The sequence below is a fragment of the Sycon ciliatum genome, chromosome 4 (genome assembly GCF_964019385.1).
Source record: "Sycon ciliatum chromosome 4, ocSycCili1.1, whole genome shotgun sequence".
Taxonomy (NCBI): Eukaryota; Metazoa; Porifera; class Calcarea; order Leucosolenida; family Sycettidae; genus Sycon; species Sycon ciliatum.
The window spans coordinates 35,583,638-35,608,273 of NC_088646.1; the positions used below are offsets into that span (position 1 = coordinate 35,583,638).

At 46.6% G+C, this 24,636-nt stretch overlaps 2 protein-coding genes across 2 annotated transcripts in view; both read left to right on the forward strand.

Moving 5' to 3' along the window:
• The first annotated feature begins 13,508 nt into the window (after positions 1-13,508).
• Positions 13,509-18,706, forward strand: LOC135815913 (uncharacterized). The gene is made up of 10 exons (XM_065329265.1): positions 13,509-13,764; positions 14,117-14,214; positions 14,811-14,890; positions 15,163-15,321; positions 15,558-15,695; positions 15,861-15,941; positions 16,200-16,547; positions 16,702-16,934; positions 17,191-17,280; positions 17,448-18,706. The coding sequence occupies exons 3-10, from the start codon at positions 14,812-14,814 to the stop codon at positions 17,796-17,798; spliced, it is 1,479 nt and encodes a 492-aa protein (XP_065185337.1). The 5' UTR covers positions 13,509-13,764; positions 14,117-14,214; position 14,811; the 3' UTR covers positions 17,799-18,706.
• Positions 18,707-19,137: 431 nt separating this feature from the next.
• The window catches only part of LOC135815910 (nucleoporin NDC1-like), a 27,037-nt gene continuing 21,538 nt past the window's right edge, over positions 19,138-24,636 (forward strand). The window contains exon 1 of the mRNA XM_065329262.1: positions 19,138-19,354. The gene's annotated coding sequence lies outside the window, so the exon portion shown is untranslated. The remainder of the gene's footprint in view (positions 19,355-24,636) is intronic.

The following is a 24,636-nucleotide window of genomic DNA, read 5'->3' on the forward strand; positions in this document are numbered from 1 at the left end:
GTACAATGGAGGAGCACTTTGCCTCGTCTGCAGTCCTCTGCGTGCTTCGGTTGTGTAGTGTGTGAGCATCGATTTCTGACTTGATCACCTGACTTGCACCCCAAGTCACCTGGTACATCTACGGTCGGTACATGTCTCCATGATCTCCTTCTGTCACTGTCAGTCTCACCAGACACCAGGTCACTGTCGACTGCTGTCTACAATCTACACCATATCTGGCCCTCCCTCTGTCTGACTGAGCCTTAGCCATAACCAGGCCCAGCCTAGCCACTAACACAAGAAGTGTGACTCGCTTGTCGTCCATTGCATATCAGAGACTAGCAGTTATTCTCCCCATCCAGCGGGGTGCTAGCTGTTACACTCAACACCAGTGTCTGCTAGTGCTTGGCGGATAATGGAGGCAGAAAAATGGCAGCATTTGGTACTTTTTCTGGTATGTTTCATGGCATGTTTGGTATGTAGATAAAGAAACGGAGCAGGGAAATACAATGTACCTGCCATAAGGTTTGTATGGTTCTGCCAATTACAACACTTCACTGCTTTTCGAACAGAATCTGTCAGTTTTTCGAGGATTATCGGCCAAGGGCTAGCGTCTACCATGTTCTACTGACTAACGTTATAACCAGGGAGTCGCACAGGCCTGACTCCCTGGTTATAAGTTATAACGGATGACCAGTGACTTGTGTCGTAGACGAGTAGCTTCTTCAACATGACTACTGCGACAGTGTAGATTTACATTACATGTAGATCATTAATTTTTTTTAAATGATAATTATGTAGATCTACACTTGGATGGAGAGCCAATAGTGGAGAAAAGGACCAAGGAACTACAAGTTATGCTTTAATGCTATAATATCCACCAACACCACCAGTTATTTGACAATCAGCTCATGCGATAACATTACACAAAACTGACTGACAGCGCTGACGTTCTACAGTGTTGTGTAATGTTATCGCATGAGTTGATTGTCAAATAACGGGTGGCGTTAGTGGGGCATTATAGCGTAACTTGTAGTTCCTTGGTCCTTTTTCTCTACTATTATATTAGCATAGATCTACACTTGTTGTCTGTTGTTCGTTTTATTTAGAGTGGAGTCTTAGTCGGAGGGAAACAAATCAGCACACGAAGCACAGAAGCCCTTTTGTGCCATTACCTTTATTTAGAGTCGATAAACAAGAAGGCAAATAATTCCATGACTCATGAACATAACGGTACAAGTAACTCATTCAAACTGTTTGCACTAATGGCAAGTAATGCTGACTGTAGCTTAGTCCGTTCGGAGAAGAGGTTACCCAGGGCCGAACCACTTACTCTGCTGATATTGTTGTGTGGAAAGGAAAAGGGCTGGAGGTTCGGAAGGTTGAGCAAGTCCATAATGACTTTAAGATATCAAGGAGTGTCCAGATGCTATTCTGGGTGTTTTCTTCTCTTTACCGGATGCTTCTTTTCAATCTCTTGTGACAGTAGTACCTGTGTGTTTATCTGGACGATATCGTTCTGGCAACAATACTAATCACTGACTTGAGTGCTGCCATTGTATTCCCTTCAAGTATACACAATGTAAAAGGAAGTTTGTGTGAATGGGACTCAGGCGCTCGTATTTACCTACCGGCATATCACACCATAGCCCGGTTCGTCTGGTTCCGTGATACACACACATACACACACACACACACACACACACACACACACACACACACACACACACACACACACACACACACACACACACACACATTTATGCATGCTTCACAATACTTCTTTCCTTTCTTCTTCCTTTTGTGAGAGCTTGGACAATCCACTTGTCCAGGCAAGAAGGCAGCAATTCGTTCTTTTTATTATTATTATTGCAAATAACGCTGAGTAATAACACGATGTATAAAACCAGCATTGGCTTCCAGTCAAAACCTCCATGGCACAAGAAGCACTGTTTCCACTTGACGAAGGCTGCCCAGGGAACGTGTCCAGATTCGGACGCGATTTCAATGTGATCTACTGGCTTAGCATCAGCTGAGCCGGGTAAGTAACTTCAAGAACACTCTATCGCTGGTCACCGGCGCCTGGTGGCTTAGCGATATATGACCATACCCCAGGTCGCAAGGAGATTGAGAGCGTTGGTGAAGAGCATACATATACATGCACAATGTAGACTAGTAACAAACGAACATCAACGACTACTGACGTTCCTTGCTCCGGAGTCCGGACACCGTCCGGGGTGTGCATTACCCGCCATATAATGCATGTTGTTGTTTGTTGTTTTTGTTGCTGTTGTTGTTGTTGTTGTTGTTGTTGTTGTTGTTGTTGTTGTTGTTGTTGTTGTTGTTGTTGTTGTTGTTGTTGTTGTTGTTGTTGTTGTTGTTGTTGTTGTTGTTGTTGTTGTTGTTGTTGTTGTTGTTGTTGTTGTTGTTGTTGTTGTTATTAGCACGACGCTCTAACGGACTGAGCTATGGGAGCTCATAATTTTGTTGTTGTTGTTGTTGTTGTTGTTGTTGTTGTTGTTGTTGTTGTTGTTGTTGTTGTTGTTGTTGTTGTTGTTGTTGTTAACATTTTGTTTATTTAGTTTACATCGCATGGCAAACGGGCAGTTCTGGCCACTATTATGAAAGCGATGACAATCGGTAAGAACAGTACAGTCATGTACATTGGATAAAAGCACACAGTTAGTGTCTCCAATAATGGATCCCTGTGTCCTTCGGAAATCCTGAGATGAAGAATATTTTACAATTATGTACATGCCTAGGCTCGACCTTTAACAAATTTAATTAATGTCCTTGTGCGAGGGCGATCCTAATCAGCTGACAATGGGTATACCGGGTAGTTGCGTGTGTTTGCGTACTTTGCTGATACGTATTGGTGGAGTGCGCAAACGTATAACTACATTGTACACCAAACAGTTGATAGACACAGATAGTACAGTGCAGTGCTGTACATGTACATGTCATGATGTGCTAGGTGCGTCTGGGTCTGCATTGTAGCCATTGAATAGCAATTGTATAATGTAATGTACAGTGTGTATGTCTTGCTGATTCAATGTGTGAAAACTGAATGCTGCGGCTATTTTAGACTACACTGTCTACAGTACTAGTACCCGCAATTCACCAAACATCTTCAACTTCTTGCACGTAGTCATACATGTAGATGTTTGTCACTTTGTTAGTGGGGCATCATACCCCGCTTGTTTTGTATTTAGCTAATTGCATGTCATGTACTTAGAGAATACTGGCTGCACATACTCGGTTACTATGGTGTATTGTGTTGCATGCACACAGTGCTATGAGTATGAATAGGATCTGCAATGTCATGTACATGTACAATTGTAGGAGTGGACCAGGATCTAGGAGTCCAGGACAGCCGAGAGCATCAGGCCATCAGCCACACATTGACTACAATACTTGTACGCACGGTCTGTACTCCTTGCGCACTGTTGAGAATATGAATCATGATGATCACTCTCTCGAGCTCTCCTCGACTAAACAGTCAACTAGCAACATAGGCGGAGCAGCAGCTACTACTACTACTAGGATGCATTGAGATAACTGTGTGCGTGGGTGTTGCTCTCATCGTTATCCACATATCTAGGTTCAGAATGCATTCCTGTGCAAGTGTCCTTTACTCACGAAACAGAAATACAGGTGCAAGCGCTGGCAACGATGTTCTACTAATACTGTAGTACTATACTGGCCACTGCCGCAACCGTAAAGATGTAGGAACGGATTTGAAGTGCCAACCTAGCTCCAGCCCTCACTTCGCACATAACGTTTACAGTCCGGCTAGAATCGTAAGGAGAAGTCCGGTGTCCGGCTGAGCTCCACTTTACCTTTATCACCTGGTGGCAAAGAGCCCTTTGAGCCAACCCACGTTTTTGCTGAGAGGTACGGTTGAGAGAGGTGCTAGGCAGTGCCAGGAATGTGTCATGATTTAACCAACCTGCATTTCATTCGTCAAGCACTGCGTGGTACTACTTGATTTTAGCTACCTACAATGTACCTAATAAATAGCACCCACAAACACACCAACAGAGACTATGGCCTCCGAAATCTAAATCCATAATCGGAATCTGGCTCCATAGGCCATCACAACAACAACAACACACAACAGTGACGAAAACTGAGCCTCTGAATGTGACTGCTTCGTAACTATTCAATATTTTGGAAGCCATCCATCTAACGTTTCGTAACTATTCAATATTTTGGAAGCCATCCATCTAACGTTTCGTCCATCATGCTGCTGGTGTCGAGGTTGGAAAACTTACATTGGGCACACTACGCTGTGACTACAGAGTGCAGACTGCAGTAACACTTACGGTGTCACAATGGACTGGCAGTCTGCCACTTCACAATGGGACACAACAAAGAACGGTTCACGCCATGGAGTGAACCACGAACCGAGCTTGAACGTGCTCAGTGACCCACCTGAGGAGCACACGTGTATGTAGACTCTCCTCTTCGTACTCCATTGTTTATAATGAGCATCGATATCAAGAGTCCATAACCCCCCCCCTTTCTCTCTCTATCTATCTATATATCTATCTCTCCCTCCCTCTCTCTGTCTCTCTCTGTCTCTCCCCCCTCCTCCCTCCCTCTCTGTCTCTCTGTCTCTCTCTGTCTCTGTCTGTGTCTCTGTCTCTGTCTCTCTCTGTCTCTGTCTCTGTCTCTGTCTCTTTCTGTCTGTCTGTCTGTCTGTCTGTCTGTCTGTCTGTCTGTCTGTCTGTCTGTCTGTCTGTCTGTCTGTCTGTCTGTCTGTCTCTCTCTCTCTCTCTCTCTCTCTCTCTCTCTCTCTCTCTCTCTCTCTCTCTCTCTCTCTCTCTCTCTCTCTCTCTCTCGCTCTCAATTACTATTACTAATAATCTGTATTTCAGGACTACCCAAAGGCTAGCGATATATCGGGGGGGGGGGGGGGGGGAGGGGGGGAGGGGGGGGGGGGGTCGCTTAGTCTTGGTGCTAGTCTAAGATACTCGATGCACTGCGAAACAAACCAGTGGCATTATGTGTGCGACCAGTAGGACTGGTACCAACCCCTCAGAGTCTCCAGTCCCTAACCCTAACGATGTCGTGTTTGGAAGAACTGTGGGTTATATCTGATCCCGTGTTGAGGCCTCGTACTATATCGCTGATCTCCTTCCCATTACTGTTGGTGTTTTCGCAATCTGCGCGTGCGTATTCTTCGACAAGGTGCTCTTCGGCAGGAGATCAAAACGTAACAGGGTACCAGGTATATTCTTGATTTTCTTTCAGCCAGTCTCATCGCAACGCGCACGTTCTCACCATCACGGCATCGGCCTCTCCGTTTACAACGACCATTGGTACCCTGCTCGTTTGGATTCCATTGTGCACTGAAAATATCACCGACGTTGCCAATCGCAGTACATGTAGTCCAGATCAGCTACATGTACTGCGATACGTACGATACAAGAGTCACAAGACCTACATGTAGATGTATGGCGTGCATGTATATACTTGAAGTAATTAAGTTGTTACTTGTTGTGTTGTTGGTACAGATCGTATTGTTCTAACGTGTTGCCAGCTCGGAGACCTTTCTGCAAGACTTGTTGGTAAAGATTACCTAACTTGCACATCATTACAAGTACCCCATGCTGCCTGCACTGCCCTGTCACTGTCAGCACAGTATTTTGTATTGTACATGTGCATGACTGTACCAAGTCCAAGACTATGGCGGTAATCATGGTTATAGTCTTGCATGTACAGCTAGCTGATCATTGGATAGAGTGTATTTTAATTTTTAAAGTCTACCAAGAGCGCCAAGATGGCGAGCAGCGCTTCCAAAACATACACTACACAACTACTTGCTCCATCTTTGCAGGTGGTCTCTCAATGACATCGTTCCAGCGCTCTGCATGCTGTGCATGTGACCAAGACATTATTTTAATATTTACCAGTGCATGCCTGCAACTCGCATGGTTGCACTCAGTTGGCGATAGTCTCGCTGCTGAACGTTCTAAGCACAGACACAGCTGCGCCATTGCCCATAATCAGTTCGTTATATCGTCTACGGGCGTGATTATGCTCTCGCCACACTGCTTGACGCTTGGCGATGTCCAAAAATGGACGACTGCTTACCGTCACCAGCATGCATAACACACTACAAAGCTGTGATATGATCTGCGTGATGGCAACTAGCAAGTGATCACACAATGATTGTGTGCATGCACATGTTCATGCATGACCAGAGATCAAAGAGAGCCTCTGGCTCTAGTAGGTATACTGACTGTGTTACACGATTATGGACGAACCGAACACGGTCAATGTTGAAATGCTCTACTAACTCCGTACAAATGAAGAGGCAAAAACATGGTGAAATAGGCCTTTTGTATCATTTTGATTTGAAGTTACGATCACCCGCAGCTATCAATCCCGGTAACTAAGTGAGGGTCACCTAAAACCTAATAACCGATTACATAACCTAATATGGAGTTGCGAGTTTGATGCGAGGACATGGTAATTGGTAAGAATGAACAATGTCCTCAACGTGGTGGTACATACGACCAAACACCTGCAGGACTCATGCTCGTTGAAACATGAAGCAGCAGATAGTAGGAGTCGTAATTCCCCCAGGTCCTAGTTCAGAATCGGGTACCACAAATTCACACAGTGAACAAGGCCGCCTTCTCGGCCTTCCCACGGTCTTCCGAGCCTCATAATGACTAAGGCCTAAGATATGATTGAATTCAGTGCCACAGCCAACTTCAAGTCGCTAAGAACCACACATATTGTATACAATCATGTAGATGCAAGGTAGTTGAACTTTTAAAACATGCTCGAGGATTCGAGCAGGTAGGATATTAAAGTTCCTGGTACAGTGCCAGTAGTAAAGCAATTTCTAATGGAAACCATCCATCCGGTCCTGCCGGGGAGTACCCAGCACTACCCACCTTTGAATACTCGGAGATTGGATTGTTCTCAGCTGATCACAGTGATACCAGTGTGCATTGTGCTCAAGGCACACACTGATCGACTGCGATGTATTTTAGGAAGTGCGTGGTGGCTCGACGAGTTCGTGTGACCGTTCCGCCCGTGGCTGCAGGCGTATGCTAATCTCATGAGCTCAGTCACACAATAATTATGATGGATTTCGAATTTCAATGGACCGATACAACTGGAGGTTTTCTGACAAAACCATCCCTCTAAACCATCCACCCTTTGCGTCTCACGAGGCGTCCTTGACGCTCGCCTTGAGCGCTGTCTTGAGAACTTATCGTGCACACCGCCGAGCAACGTTTGAAACAAGGATGCCTGCTGTAAACTGACAAAGGGGAATGCGGATGGGAATTTGGAAGTAGTGTTTAGCCTATCAGCAGTGGACAGTTGGTGACATGGTAATCACATTGCATGGCAGTGTTCGACGCTGGCATCGATTGCTGACTATTTTACCCTTTATCCTCCAGTCCAGTTTTTCCCATAATTATACATGTAGCCTCTACGCACCTACATTGTATGTACATGTATCTGTGTGTGTGTGTGTGTGTGTGTGTGTGTGTATGTGCGCGCGTACGGGCATGTGTCTGTGTGCGCGCATGTCCCTGTATCACTGTGTCTGCGTATGTTTAACTTGTGTCCTCCCATGGCATGTGGGTGAGTTTACACAAGTCGTCGAGTCAGTGTCAGGGATGGTCCTGTCTTGGCGGTTTCCGCAATCTTCCTAATATGATCTGCTGAGAAACTTTGTAGGAGGCCTTACTACGTATAGATGCCTATGCTAGGCCAGATGTAGGGCTTGCCACTTGCGTGAAATGTGGATTCCCCAAACACCCTTTTGCAAGAGTAGACCACCCTGTAGAACCACCGGCAACTACCAATCCTTAACCTAATGGGTTGTCACATGATGGTCTCCCTGCTGTGGCGTTGATGTCACTGTCTGATCGAGGGCGAGGGAGATCGCCATGGTTGTGGACTTCGAGAGGCCCTCTCTAGCTAAGGCTTTACTTGCGTAAGATGTGAAGCAATAGTAGGTGCAGATCTATAATAGTGCCACTATTCTCGGCGCTACATGGACACGCCTGACATTGGAACGAGGACGCATGCCCACAACGTCACATGCACTGGATGAATTTCCTGCTACTGCCAGTACCTGCGACTGACTACATCCAGCAGGCTATCCCAACCAGCCCACCAGGATTACAAAACAATACAAGCCGGGATTCGTCGTACCACTAATGGAATGGACTGACAGTGACACAGCGCCAATGGACGGACAGCAATTGTTATCTACATGTATTCGTGACTCGGCGTAAATAGAGTATAGTATAACCCAGTGCTAGGGCAAGTACTTAGCACCCAATACATTATCATGACCAAATGTTCACCACAAAATAATAATACATGTATTAGGAACGCACATGCCCTGGGATTTTGCGACGGGCGTTTCAAATGGAAGGGCTTACAAGTTGCCATCCTGCTCCACCGAAGGCATTTACCATGGACCTCCATAGGCATTTAAAAAAAAGGAAACGCTGGCTGCTGGTCCAATGGCCAAACGATGAGTGAAAGATTACAACCATATTTGTTTCTTCGCACGAAATTGTATCCTCCGAGACCTTCTGGACACACTGTGGTAAAAAAGTGTGGTTATTACAAAAACCACAGTGTGTCCAGAAGGTCTCGGAGGGTACGTAGTGGAAATAGAAGCAACGCATCGCACGCATGCGTGTCTCGCACAAATCAGTCTGCACCAGTCAGAAAATGACAATGTACATGTACCTGTGCCCGTGGATATCTACATATCCCTCCAAAGTAAAATGTAGATACTAGCAGTAGTAGATCTACCATGCACACAGACTTATTAGTTGTAGCAAGAGTACGTAAGAGAGTACTCTTGGTTGCAAAGTTTGTTGTTTGAACAAAATAGCATGTCCGGGACAATTTTGCACGCAATTCGTGGTTACAATGGAGTTTCCAGCAGGAGTTCTAAACGCGTTCTAAACAGGAGGACTGCATGCTGCAGCCTTGTGCAATGAATGCGTGCGTGTGTGTGTGTATGGACTGCAGATGTTCGTCCCTGCGTCCCTGTTCTTCTTGTTTGTTACCTGCCCGCTGCGCGAATGGTCTTGGCGCGTCGCTCAGCCGCGTGTGACGTAGCAAGCAACCATCTCGCGCTCGGCTGCCGATATCATCAACACGACACGAGTATGATTGTACACGTATGAACTGTTGACATCATGGATATGGCATTTGGCACACCAATGACAATGTCTCCCTTCTGTCTGGACTGTAAACTACAATTGTCATGACAAACATAAGATCGGGGAGTCGTCACACCGACTATCTCCCTGCATAATGTGTAGTCCATGACTCTAGGCTGTAGCTACAACAATACATACTGTTAACAGTACGAGTATCCGTTAAAACTTTGCAGTTACCATTGGTTACAGTTTGACGTTGACATGACTACGTCCAATTTACTACTTCAAGTACGAGTCTAGAGCAGGGAGTCCACCCACAGTTTGGACGGCTCTCTGGTTTGGAGTGGTGTAGGACAGACAGGTGCATTTCAATGATGATGGCACGCGCAGTTTGTAGCATCTGTCATCGCTCGCTGTAATGACGTCGAACCACTCAGACACCTGAATGCCAAATGTTGAAATGCCAGTGCAAGCTTAAATAGCTTGTCGAATCTTTGGCTCGAGATGTCAAAAAACGTAGGACACCTGAAGCCGGAGTAAACGACTATGTAGGCTGAGAAGAGAGAGTGCACACTCCCTCTGGGAGTTATGCCCTCTTGGTGGGATGCGAAAGCAGGCGTACAGAAAACTACCAAGCTCCTGGGACCAGGGTACATTATTTTACTCTTGCCTCTTTGTATACACAAGTAGCTGAAGATACATGGTTGGTGCCGGAGAAATTGTCCACATGGGAGCGTCATGTGCAGGTATTCAGTGTTCGCACTAGCCGTACGCCGTAGGTGTTGACCTCAAACGAATCTCTGTGGCTCCATGTGGCAACGACAGACCCAGACTGGCCAGAGGCTAAACCGCCTTGTTGGCATCCTACACTAGCCCAAGGCTAATTGAGCGGGGATGCCCGTCCAGTCCAAGCTATTCAGCGATCTGCATGATTGTACAGAACACGATGCAGCACAGCTAATCGGAGTACTGAATTTGTATGGTATTGATCTAGCAGTGATAAACAGTAGGGAAGAAATCGGATGTGCCAATGCTAATGTAATGCCAATGCAATGGAACCAGCAATTGGATGGGGACTGTGCCACCGGATACCCTAGAAGGCTAGAGTCGGGTACGTGACGCACAGAGCAGCTGGGTGTTTGCAGAGGAAGGTTGACAACACTAAACAGAGGCGCAGATCGGAAATAGCAACATTTGACAACAACAATCAGGGGAATCGTTCACTTTGTAGTTACAGTACATGTATAGCGCAAACTATTGTAATACCATAGCCCCGGACTCTTGGTATGGTGCGCTAAGAGTAAAAGATCCAATAAGCAGAGGGAATGCCATCGAATAACCATGGCAGATGTGGGACTCCAAATGCACTGCATGTACATGTACATGTATATGTATCTGCGTCCACCGAGCACGATGTGCATGGGGTACATGTATGTATCACACCACTAGTGAGTTGCATAGCATACAGTGTACATTGAATCTGGACAACCACGGGTATTTCAGCCTTTGGTTATTTTAGAATGTTCAAGTTATTCATCGCGACAATCTCTGGCTCCTGTTCATCAACTGCCACAAGCACGTTTTGTAGTGCTAGTTGCTCTGCGAAGACCGTAATAATTATAATATATGCGCTGCACCTCTTGATGTAGTTTCATCTTCATACATGTAGTTCAGACCATAGCCTAGGCACTTACATTGTACAGACAGTGTATTCACCGGAATCATGGAAATACAATGGACATACATGTGCATGTAGTGTGTTCAGTACAGTAGTAACTGTTTGCCCCTTTACTGCTTTAGCCAAGTTTAGGCGAGTTTAGCCTGAATACTGAATGGCAAGTTAGTTGCGATCATGATGCTGTGGACGGACCTAACTTTATAGTCACTGCTGTGCATGAAACTACTACTGCCCAGTACTGCCCAGTACTGCCCAGTACTGCCCAGTACTGGTTAGCCCTGGAAACACAGGAAGGAACATTTGGGTGTAGCTAGACTACAGTTGGCACACAAACCTCTCCCTTCTTTCACACCTTCCCGAAATAGCAGTAGCAGTCTCCTAGTAGTGTACATTTGCATAGAATCATCCTTCGTGCTCACCAGTACGGCAGTAGTACGGGACTCACCACCACCTGTGTCCCTTGCAGTCTAGATTCAAACGTGCTATTGGCTTAGGATATTCAGTTCCGCTGTTGTGCACACCATGTTCTTACTAATCCTAGTTACTTCAATAATCTGCAATGCGTTCAGACTTCAGTGCATCACGCATGCAGATGCGGGTGGATGTTGACAGCTACATGCGCAATGTGAATGTACAGTACATAGCATTGTAAAGTAATAGTTGAAGCAGTGAAGCCGTATCCGAACTCTCAGTCACCCTATTAACACGTTCTAGAATACTAGTACATGTACTTTAATTAATTAAAAGTAGGCTAGCACCTGCATTAAAGACCTACATCATACATGTACATGTAACTTACCTCCAACACGGTGCTCATTGAACCATGATCACTTCCCTGCAATGTACATTATAATAAATTAATAACACGGTTGCACTGAGCAGTAGGAAGCTGGCCCAAATTCGAAGGCACACACAACCATATACATGTACATGTAGATGTACATGATGTATGTACATTTACATGATTGTACAGTAGTAGAGGCGAGTAATTCCAGTTCATCTTCCGAACCACACAAAATGGAACTGCGCCCCTCTCGTAACTCTGACAAGCCACCTACTGTACTGTACATGTAGTAACCATGTACACATCAGCAACCAGTCCCAATGCGCGGACCTGCTGAGCAGCTCTGTTGAACTGGCAATACTACGAGTAGTATTGCTTCACGCCCCTTTGCACCCTACAAAAAAGTTCAGAAACGTTCCAGACACTGGGTCTAAACTGGCTTTAATTAATAAAATAAAAAAGCGAACGACGTGAGAAAGCACGCAAATCATGATCCGATCTGAAACTATAATCTAACTTTACTTGGCCGAAAAGATGGTCGACTAAGCTGAATCACGGTGGTTCGCAAAACGGTCTGAGTAGTCCCATTGTCATACGCGCGACCTGTTCGCCCCGCAAAACGCAAGCATTAGCAAGGGGGGGGGGGGGGGTGAAACGTTTCATACATTTAGATCTTTTGGTCAAGGTAGTTGACCTTCTTTTCATGCAATCGGCCAAGGACGTGAAAGCTCAAGCCGCGTGCTGGTGTATATTTGGAACAAAGCCTTTCTTTCATCCACGAGTATTGTGCTGATCTTGCTTGCGCAGCCAGCATTGCAAGCCAAGCCTGAAACGGTCAACATGTGCAAGTCTCTGGATACACAGCGCTTGGTTCCACATCACCACGGCTTTCATGAGCGTGAAGGGTGCAGACGGTGTGCATGAAGCAGCGTGCGACTGAGTGAGAAGCAAAGAGCTATTCGCAGTAGAGCCAAACAGACCCCTCCCCTGTCAGCAGAGCTAGAGTAGACTGTAGACCAGGGTCTGTAGTGTAGGAGATATCCTCCTGGCTGGGCAGAGTGACGTCACGTCGCATGGCAGCCAGCCATGCCAGCCAAAGCCACTTCTTCTACTGTTCTAGCACTTGAGTCTTGACTTTAGTCTTGGCTAAGCACCGTCGCCTCGCGATCGCAGGGCACAGGTGACAGGGGCAGGGCCAAGGCCAAGGGAAGCACGAGACACATATTAACACTCATATCATTACATTAGTCATTAGCGGTTTTACTTCGCTACTCGATCGCTCATTGGTCAGCCTCTTGTCTGGTGAACTGCATGCTCTCCTACTGACTACGCGATCGAGTAGACCTGTCATTCTACTCTCACCAAACAAGACTCAATCTAGAGCATAACCATGCTATGCATGATAACCATAACCAGATAACACTACAGCCTATACAGCCTTACACTACAGGCATAAAAAGTCAGTATGAACTATGATCTTCGACTTCGTGTCGCACATGTCCTGCCTTTCGAAACTCTCTGAGCAAACGCTTTCCCACGCGGACCCCGCGGTATTGCTCACGTGCCGAGCGTCTGACATTCTGGGCACGAGTCGTACATATCATTGTAGTAACGACTACTAGTATGTTACATGTACGCACAGCATGCAGGAATACACTGCCAAACGACATACTAGTAGTAGTACACAGTACACTATGACTACAGGCTGTACAGTACAGCACTAGCACTGTACCGGCACCAGTCCAGGCACGTGTGTCGTGACTCTTGTCGCTGATATGCAGACACTGATTGCAAGCTAGCTACGCATACATGTGATTCCAATGAACATGAGCGTCGGACCACTTCGACACATCGCCGTTGACGAGCTAGCGCGGTTTTCGTCGTCCGCATAGCTTTGGCGTTCCTAGCGCGTGCGCTTGCCAATCCAGCTGTCAGCTAGCCACGCACGATACCAGCGAGGCCTCGAGAACCAGGTCGCGCAGCAGGCCGCACCAAGCCAAGGCCAAGGCAAGGGGACATCGAGCATTACCCAGCATGCCCTTGACTATCCGGCACTTTGCGTAAACAAGGCCAAAGTCTGCTCTTTGGTCGAAGTGTTCGTTTGCCTTTTTCCTGCTCTTGGTGAGCTGGGTGCTACTCGGCCTTTTGAAAAAAGCGCCTACAAGGTGAGTGAGGTGCAGCACTCTATATTGATCTATTGTAGTATGGTGCAATGCAGGGGACAAGTAGGGGCCCATTCCTCCCCCCACTGGTTTCTCCTTCATTGTTTGCACGTGGAGCAATGCGCATAGTTTGATGACTTCTTCGGCTTTGCCTTTTACTTTTAGCGGTAGCATGGACTTGTGAACGCGCTTCTCCCTACAAAACGCGTAATCAATTGCTACTCTAGTGGGAAAGTGACCAACATGTTACTTTAGCTTAGATTCGAGGCAACACCTAGGTGACTGGTTGTGTGTGGCAATACATCTTGCTAAATGATCATGGTTGCTCTTCTCTCCCTCCTGTGGCTGCATGCAGGTGCCACCGAACGTGTCTTTCGCCATCCCAGATCAAAACCTGTGCATCGGCAGTGGAACTCACGTTGCCTTGTCGCGTCGCCCTTCTTCTCCAGCCAGGTAAGTGATACCATAGTGTCGCTTGTGTGCAGTGTGTGGGTAGTTAGGCACGCCAGACGGATGGTGAGAACTGGAATTGATCGCGATGATCGTGCAGAGAAGTGCTGCTGCTGCTGCTGCTGCTGCTGCTGCTGCTGTTGTAGTTGTTACACTATCGCTCATCGCGTAGTTAGCGGTATGTTGTACATAATGTTCCCTTCGTTGGTTGCTTGTTCATGTTCTGTCGCCGGTCGCTCTGGCTCACTTGGTCTTGGGACTTGAAGAAATCGTGCGAGGATTCTTTTCTGAGCGCACCGTTGCTGTGTTGAAGCTGGCGTCGGTGAGAACTGGAGTAAGAGGATGCGAAAAATCGGCTGTGCTGAGTCACTTGATAAATTTGATTTCCGCGTTGATATCAAAAGACTCTTTGGGTGGGGCTGCGCGCGCCATCGCCATTGGATCGTGACGTCACTAGACACTTCACATGTTGACAAGCTGCCAGTCTACGGGCGCATGCGCATGAACTCTTGCCTCCTCTCACTGAACCTAGGCCATGGAGTTGGTGTGTGCTAAACTGTACTTTGTGTGTGTGTGTCTTTCTTTCCTCTGGCGCGAAGGATGATTGCCAACAACAGCGCATCGCGGAACAATCCGTCGCCGAACGAAATGCTCATGAGCACTCTTCAGCTGATACAAGGTAGGATTTGTCGTTGGTGTATCTTCAGCCATTCCTTGATCTATACCCGGGCCTGCACTGAAGGTGTTTTCTATGTTGGAAGGATAGCTGTGGGTGGCTGTGCTTGATCAATATGAACTTCAACAACAACTTGCAATGATATTGACTTATGAGAAGAAAAGAGGACCAAAGAAACCACCCCACCCAAGTCTAATGTTATTGACACTCTAGTTTTCTTTCTTGGTGCTCTTTAGCGAAAACAGGTGTTGTATGCTTGTCGCTTGTTCCTGCAGAGCAAGATGGAGATCCACTGTCTCCTGCGTCTTTTGGCAGTAGCAGCAGTGTGGGCAGTCCAGCCGATAGTCAAGGTTCCTACTGCAGCCTGCCTGGTTTGCAACATGACCAGTTCTCTCCGATGAACAACTCCAGCCCGAATCACAATCACATCAACGGTGAGTGCCAGTGTCTTGAGGTCCGCTTTGAGGTCCAACTGACCAACTCGGAGATTGTTGCCTTGCAGTTGTTGCTGTAACTTGGATCTCAAGTACTAGTGACTGACTTCTTGTCCTGCGTGTATGGTCATGTTGCTTTGCCCTGCTGGTGCTCAGCACTACTAGTAGCCTTAGTTCTTAGCGTGCCATGCTCATTGTATGTGTGTTGGTGTGTGTGTATGTGTTTCATTGTGCAGGATTCCCAACCAATCCTTTCCAGACCAACCACTACTACATGAATGATTTCAATGCGGACACCATCATGCAGAACCTCGGCCACAGTTCCAACCAGCTGCCCATGTCTCACACCGACTTGGCTGGCTCCCCAAGCTCAAGTAAGTGACTGCACATTAGCTCTGTTTGTTCTGTGCCCTCGCTTTGAATGCATACCAGCCATTAACGTTGCTGTGTGCTCATTCCGTGTGCAGTGAGGCTGCTGCATGTCTGTTGTGCATTCTCTAAATGCTCCTTGTTCTCTTTGTGTGATTGTGTACTTGCAGCATCCTCTGATACCCCCTACCTGACCCCACCACGTGATCCTGCCTGGTTCCCTGAGATAGCTGCCCTGGATGGTTTTGTCGGTGAGTGGCAAAGGGTTTCTCACTGCCATTGATGTGTTCCAAGTACATGGTATTGACAAGTGCTCTCAGTTTTATAATGCCGCATCATGTCAGTAGCTGTACTGTTCATGTCAGTAGCTGTACTGTTCATGTCAGTAGCTGTACTGTTGTCCTGTAACAACTGTTAGTATGCTGGTGTCTTTTGACGGTCTGTGTGGGAATACAATCATGCTCATGTTTCTCTTGTGTTGCTGTTCATTATGCTCCTAATGTGCACAGATGACTTGCTGAGCGACCCATATTCACCATCGAGCGTCGACCTTGCCAATGAGCTGAACACATCTGGCACGTCCTGCGACCTCACGCACAGCCTCTCTAACATCGGCGGCATGACGGGGCCGCGTGACTACGAGCCTGCTGCCGCTCCGGTGTCATTCCGCGCTCCCTCGAATGCCTTCTCCTCCAACTCGACTCCCTTCTCCTCCAACTCGACCGTCTTCTCTTCCAACTCGACTCCCTTCTCCTCCAACTCTACTGTCTCCAAGCCAATGAGCTATGTGCAGCCAATGCTGAACGCCATGCCTCATTGTCCAAACAATGTGTCTGCATCAAGCGTCTTCGACCAAGGTACTTGGAAGTATATTTCGTTTGTGAAAAGGAAATGTGTGTTTGCAGTTCTTGCAGGTGCTACATGCATTGTGTAATGTGACGCTTGTAACATCGTTGCTCTTCCAATACGAATAATTAACCAGCGTGGTGTGTGTGCTCTTGTCGTGTTCAGCTCACTGCATCCCTGCGCCCACTGGTCGACAGTGGATGGCTGTGCCACCAGCTCAGTTTCCGAACATGCACACCCTTCCAAAGGACGCCTTTCCCAAGCCGTATGGCAAGACCGACTTGCCCATCGTCGCCCTCTGGGAATTTCTTCTGGAAGCGCTCTACTATTCAAGCTATGAGCACATCCTGAAGTGGAAGAACAAGCAAGAAGGCGATTTCAAGATCGTCAACTCCAGCGTAAGTTCAGAATCACTGAGACCGTGTATGCACGCACCTCATGCATTGTCTGAGGAGGCTGAAACTAGAATACATGCGTGCCTGTGCGTGTGTGCATGCATGGCGTATACATGAATACATGTGTGCCTGTGCGTGTGTGCATGCATGGCGTATACATGTAGAACACATTCTACGGTGTACAACTAGGTTCTGGGTGATCACGGTCTTTTCAAGTACTTGTAGTAATGTCTGTTTTGTTTCTTGTTCTTTCCTGCAGTCTCTCGCCAAGTTGTGGGGAGTCTACAAACGCAAGAAGGACATGAACTTCGACAAAATGTCCAGAGCCATGCGTTATTATTACGATAAGGTGCGTTCAGATTTTTCCCTGCATTTTTTGTTTGCGTTCCACTTAACCCCAATTGGATTTCATTGAAGTTGTTGGTGCATAGGGTGACTCGTATTACATGAAACTCTGTGGCCTCTATCACTAGACCTGACGAACGATTGTATATTATTGTTGTATTGGTTGTGCAGGGAATCTTGGAGAAAGGAAGCAGTGGAGCTCGCCTGGAGTACAAGTTTGGACCGCGTTCCAACTGGCTTGACTTCAAGCCACCGCACGGTGCCGAGAACGGACGCTTCTTTCAGTCGCAGCCTCCCCGCCGTGCGCGTGGAAACCGCTCCATTGCACCCAACCTCTCCAAGGAGAGCAAGTCGCCTGCAGCTCCGAACGTGGTGACTGAGCAGACGGTGGTTGCCCCAGCCACCAGCATCCCGCTCAGCCATCCACCAATGCCGCAGCAGCAAACCCTCTCGCAGCATGGACGCCATGCATTCCCCAAACCAGCGGCCTGTGCCACTCAACACCGTTTTACTCCTTACTAAATGTTTCCAACCTGTGTGTTGGGCATTGTTTCTGTTCGCAATTCTATTGCTCCGCTGAATCCTATGGATTTGAAAACAAGATCGATTTGATCGTGCCCCCTGTCCTCATTGCAGGACCACTAGACTTTAGGTAAAGATAAGTAATGCTGTAGCCTAATGATAGCGCTGCATTCTCCTGTCCTCCCAAGCATTCCCGCGTGCAAATTTTGCTTTGTGTGTGTGTGTGTGTGTGTGTGTGTGTGTGTGTGTGTGTGTGTGTGTGTGTGTGTGTGTGTGTGTGTGGTGTTGCTCCCAAACCAGAGACTTTCCAGCCGCTGTGCTTGGTGAGCTCTCAGATTCATAGAAACATAAAAATAATCGTTTGTTAGCCATAAACTGCATAGGTCTTGATTTCTTTTCTGCACATTGTGCTTGATGTACTTGCTTCGAACGTACCATTAGTATGTTAGTCTGAATGTGTTATACTCCTCCGATGTGGTAGTGGGCAGTTTCGCTTTGCTCAGGTTATCATTCTTACGTATTTTTCCTTGTTTCCGAGTGACTTTCAATGTATGTTTGGATCAGCTCACAGTTTTCGTGCCGGCTTTTTATACATTTGCATGTGAATGTTTCCCGACCCTGCGTATTCTTCTTCATAGTATTGCGTGCTCCTTGTACTAAGCAGCATGTGTTTGATTCAGGGTCAGATGGATCCCATTTCCGTTGCTTGCCTTTTACTCAATTGCCTAGTACAGTTTTGTTTCATTTGTGGTATCTGCGCACAGTACCCATTTCTAGTCACGTATTCACGGTATTGATGTCTTTTTGAGCCATGAAGTAACAGTTATGTGCCCCTAGCCCTACATACTTTGTAGAATCACATCCATAAAGTGAAAAAATGGTTCTGCTCTGAGCAGTGGACTGCAAAACCTTGTGTGTGGGCTTGTGCAATTGTGTGCTATCATGGGTATTGTCACTATTGTGTGTGCTAGCAAGGAACTACACTGACTCTGCACGTCTAGTCTGTAGTTGGCCACACACCGGCTGGTAGTACTACTAGTAGGTATTGTCGGACTTGTATTGGCCACAATTATTCAATGCAGTGGTACTGTTGACAAGATGATCCCATAAGACAAAGCGCAACGCACTAGTAAGTACCTACTGAAATCTGCCAGGAAACTAGCGATAACAGTATCGCTACATGTATCAGGTTACACACAAAACTGCATAAAGGAGGTTATACTTACAGTCTACAGAGTTAGACTTAGAGTTCGTCGCAACTCCGAGTTTCTTGCACAAATCCACAATGCAATCACCAGGCGACTTGTAACATTTTCAGTGGGACTTGGCCAAAGCATACACTGTAGTAGAGTTTGGCGATGGCCCGGCTGGTAGTGGGTCTCACTATTGGTTCAGCGCAGAAATATTGCCGTGCTGGTCGTGTGGATGGTCACTTGGGTGAGGGAGAGTGAGGAAAGTCACCGTAGATTGTGAGTGAATATACATGTGGAAGTGGATGGCGTGAAGGGGGCAGTAGCCAGGGCGTGAAGATAATCCATCCCACAGAATTGTTATTGGTGAGTCGCTATCAGGTTATAAATGTAGCAACACTAGTACGTGTAGCGTGCTAGCACATGTGCACAGTTCTTATCATTACAAAATTAATTACAACAGTTGATTATCATCACAATCATGAAAATTGTATGTGTGGATTTGTCGCTGTTCGCCTACAAAGTACAAGGCTACATAACCCTATGCCACTGCCATTATTCGGATTTTTATGTACATTGTATATTGTCACCGAGTCTGTAGCCTGAGTATGCAGGGCCAGGAAGCACTGTTCATACACAAAACCTCGTACAGTGAAAGCAAGAGTATATTTATTATCAATGGGGGTTATGAACTCTTGCTACTATCAGTAAAAAAATTAGGGCTGAAACGATCATTCAATAACTCCTAACGATCAACCAATATTCGATATATTGGTTTTATCAATTCTTGTCGGCTCTACTTGTGTACCTCGCACACCAGTTTATGAAGAAATTCCATGATACCTTTGGTACAAATAAAAAATTTGTGGTACCGCACTGTTGACATCTGTGGAAATCTGGCTGGTTTTATCAACATGAACTAGAGAATTTCATGTTGTTTCTAGAGCAAAGAATCTTGTCATCACCCTCTGGCAACTGCTCTTATCTCCAACCTCTAACACAAATGAACCAAAAAGACAAAGTCTTCTCTCCCGATTTCTTTCAAAGCCACAAATCAATTTTACCGCGCTTGGAAGTACATGATTGTACTCGTATTCGCTATCGGATGGAGTGCAAGGGCTAGAATACTGTCACTGATATGCATGCATAATAAATCGTTAGCACTCGTTTTGAACACTAACGATTATCGATTGCACTCTTAACGATCGATATGCGAGTTATCGGCATAATTGTTTCAGCCCTAAAAACATGCATTCAGCACTTTCGTCTTCACATGGTCAAGTACCGGAACGCACTCTCTCGTAGTCGTATGCATTGTACTGAGGGTCCAGCTAGCTTGCCGGTACTACTCCCTGCTTGGTATTTACACTATCATAGTGTAGATAACTGAACCTTGTTTTGTTCAAACATGTTGTTGGTCGACAGCATGTAACAAGGTGGAGGACACCGTGTTTGGAAACAGTAGACATGGTTAGCATTTTACCACTCACGCTTACTCCGACCGTCTGCGTGGACTCGTACCGTTTTTGTGTGTTTTCAAGACATGGTTAGCGGTTCGGTTTCTGACACAACGATCGACTTGTGATGTAACCCTAGTCAGTAGTGGAATCTTACCGTTTCCCTCTAAACAGAGCTTTCTATCGTCGAAACGATACCAAACTGACGGTATTTTGGGTGATTGGTATGAGTGCCGTTAGATTTAGCGTGAACCGTAAAATGCTAGCTATGCCGGGGCGCTTTCGATTACACGCATTTCGGTCAATTCTAGAATTAGTTATTGTTGATGCCCAGTTCGATTACACAAAAAGTGACAAATTCCGTCGTTAGAATTGATTTTATCCAATTCCGTCAAATCCGTCAATTCTGAAGAGAGGGCGGGATTTCTCTAATTCTGGCGCCAGAATTGCACAGTCGGTGTGTTACCGGTCTGGTCATGAGTCAAGCGCGCGAAGAGCCTCCCTGGCCGGCGTGTACGCGATGCTGGGTCCATGTGCGCGCGAGGGTGTACGTGATCTCTTTTTACGATTACCATCAATTTTGTTTGTGATATGACATGAATAACATGCGTTGTGAATTCCAGTCGTTCGTTTACAAGGCCGGAATCCGCTAATTCTGGTCATTCCAGAATTAAAAAAAACCAGTTCCAGAATTGTGTTAACGTGCAATCGAAAGCGCCCAATGTCTAGTGACCTTTCATCCACGGTTGGTAGAGCCCCGGTCGGTTGCGACCATCTGAACCGTATGGGTCTTAGACCCGGCGGTTCTGACCCTCTCTATTCTAGGGGAGTTTTAGACTTCTCGTAACGTCAGTCTTGTATTCTGTGATTGCTCCTGGATGTCTTCTTGATACTCATAAAAACACCAAGACTGACGTTACGAGAAGTCTAAAAACTCCCCTACAGTCCATTCAGAAAAGGTTGATATCCTAGCTTTTGGCCATAAACGGGTCAAATTTTGAGTTTTCGTCTCCTCTTTTTTTTGGCAATCCCACATGGAATGCTCTTCCAATTGTGTTTTTGAAGTCTATTTCTCCAAAAAGCAAGCCATAACAAGAATAGGATTTCGGCCAGGTTTTGCCCCCAAAGCAATGAATTGGGTAAAAACCATGAAAATCCACTCACTCCACTTGCATATCAGTACATTTGCGGTTCGAACCCCAGTTGAGGTGCCTTTTTGGACCCTTTTTCAAGTTTCGAATCGCGCGGCACTGCACAGTGTACCACAAAATCGCCAAACACGGGAGCTCTCCAGAGCCAGTGCTCAACCTTTTCTGAATGGACTGTAGAATAAGTTGAAGTCACAGTAAGAGGGTCAGAACCGGGTCTAAGATCCATACGGTTCAGATGGTCGCAACCGACCCGGGCTCTACCAACCGTGGATGGTTGTAGAAAGGTCACTGTTTCCGAACACGGTGTACTCCACCTTGTTACATATGCTGTGACCAACAACAATTACAACCAAGAGTACATAACCCCCCAGAGTGTGCAACGCCTGATCCAGCTCGGCATAGGGTCTTGGTCGAGCGGAATCGGATCTTTGCGTCATAATACCGTACACATCTGAGGGGAACCGGGGAGTCGCGGGTACTCTTGGATCAAAAACAATGGTGCCCTGCCTCGAGACCGGCCTTGCGCTGGTGTGGAGTGCACGCATGACATCAGAAGATCCGATTCCGCTCGACCTCGACCAAGACCCTATGCAGAGCTGGATCGGCGTTGCACACTCTGGGGGGTTATGTACTCTTGTTACAACATGTTACTCCCTGCTTTGTGAACTGAAGAAGCAGGCCAGGTGCCAGGCTTTTCCACATTATGTTTTGCATAATTTTTGCATCTTGGGGGTAAAAATGAATCCCCGTTGTAAAAATGCATCTTTCGTGATTTTTGCCAGATTTTCTTCAAAAATAACAAATTTGGCATGATTTTTACCAGATTTTCTTAAAAAACATAAAGTTTTGCAAGTGTTAGCTAAACTTTAGCCTACAGGGTTTTTTCTTCTGCTTCTGCTGGCAAGACTTGAGCTTGCCCCACACCTGACGTAACCTGACTCTTGAGTCTTGTCAGTCTCGAAATATGCCCGGCACTACTATACGTTTATAGGATGGGGCCGGCAGGCGGCGCGACAGTGCATGATGATGTGCATGCATGCACGGGTACATGTCCTGTAGGCCATAATTATGGTTCCCTGATGCCAACATGTACTGTACATGCTTCGAATCAGGGAGTCGTAAAATACCGGTATTTTACGACTCCCTGCTTCGAATGAATTTGGCAGCCATCTTGTTGCCATGGCAACGGGTGAATAATTTTCGCATTTTGGGTGATTTTTAGATTTTTTTTAGATTTTTTTTCAAATCTATCCATTTTTGAGAATAACATCATTCCCCCCAAAAATCGAGTTTTAGGGTGCGTTCTTATATTCTCTAGCTTCTAGAAGAAGAAGAAAAGAGAAGTCGAAGAAACTGGGATTACTCAAGAACGGGTCTCGAAGAATTCGGAGATATTTTGCACATGTCAAGCAAACTGAAGCGTCAAAGGGGCCGCGATCTTGAGTGATGAATGCATGTGCGTATGCGAAAAGGGAAATGCGTACACTCATGATGAACACGTGGCTTTCAGTCGTAGTTCGCATGCGCTGATCCCAAACCGCGGGAATCTCCAAGTTTCAACCACCTCTGAAGCTTGGAGAGCTTGGAGAGCTTTGGAGAGCCTCCTAAAAGTCGGAGAGGATATAAGAACAGCTCTCGAACTTTTCGGAGAGTCTCCAACTTTTCCGAGAGGATTTGTCACACGGACTCAAATTGACGTACATGCATATCAATTTGAGTCCGTGTGACAGTGAACTAGAAGCAGTGAGTGCGCTGCTTGAATTTCGCAGCTCTGGACACGTCACTTGGCGTTTACCACTGATATGTGTTTACCGACCCCCTTCATCAGGGGTAGGATTCTGGGATATATTCACCGCCTACATAGACAACGTAACACGAAGCGTGAAGCACAGCTCATTATGCATTCTCGGCGACCTTAATGTCAATTGCTTGTCTGATCAAGCTCCAGCTCACTTCCGAAACATGTGTGCAACCCACTGTGTTCATAACGTTGTAACAGAGCCAACCAGATTCCGCTCCGATTCATGTTTGGACCCTATTTGTATCACTGGTGACCTTGTAGCTGTTGATGTCAGTGTAATGCCTGATCCAATTAGTGATCACTTTGCCGTGAAAGCTAGTCTAGACCTTGAATGCCACCTTAACAGACCAGGTCACCTCCGAGTTAGGACTAGAAAGAAACCGCTTTCCACCCTGGACTTTGATGATCTGTCTGACAGGATTGGTTCGGCCCTCACTGAGACAGGACGGCATGTCACTGCTAGCACTGGCGTTGATGAACTCGTGGATAAATGGCACGGTAGCATTGGAGGTGTCCTTGATGACCTCGATCCATATGTGGTCAAGAACATAAAGCTACACAAGAAATCGCCTAAGCCATGGATCACTCCAGAGCTACGTTTTCTATTGGCACGTCGACAGTACCTCCATCGCCGAGCATGTAAGAAAGCGAGTGACCCAGCAGCTTTCGAAGAATATCGTCGAGTTCGGCGCGAGGGAACTTTAATGAACAGGCGTCTCCGCTCCCAGTACTATCAACATCAATTCATGTCCGTCCGTAAACAGCCCAGGGGCCAATGGCAGTTACTCAATGGCCTGCTTCACAGACATACCAAGGACACTTTAGGAGGGACTGATCACATTGGTATCTCCCGCACATTTGCACAAACTGTTTCAGACCCCATTCGGACACACCTTCACTGCCCATCTGGTCCCCATCGCCAGACTTCTATGTTGGCTATCTCGCAGCCTACGGTCACCGACGTTGTAAAGATCCTTCGTAATCTCAATGCACATAAAGCTCCCGGAGCAGACGGGTTGCCTCCGATCCTTTTCAATAAATGTCATGAAGTGATGGCAGGTTCCCTGTGTGCTCTTCTCAGGGCATCTATTGAGGAGAGTAAGTTTCCTGCGCTTTTCAAGCATGCATCCGTGAGAGCACTTTTCAAGGGCGGGGACCGCTCTGAACCGCGAAACTACCGACCTGTTTCACTTTTACCGATCGCTAGCAAAGTCCTCGAGAAGCACGTGTACAACCAAT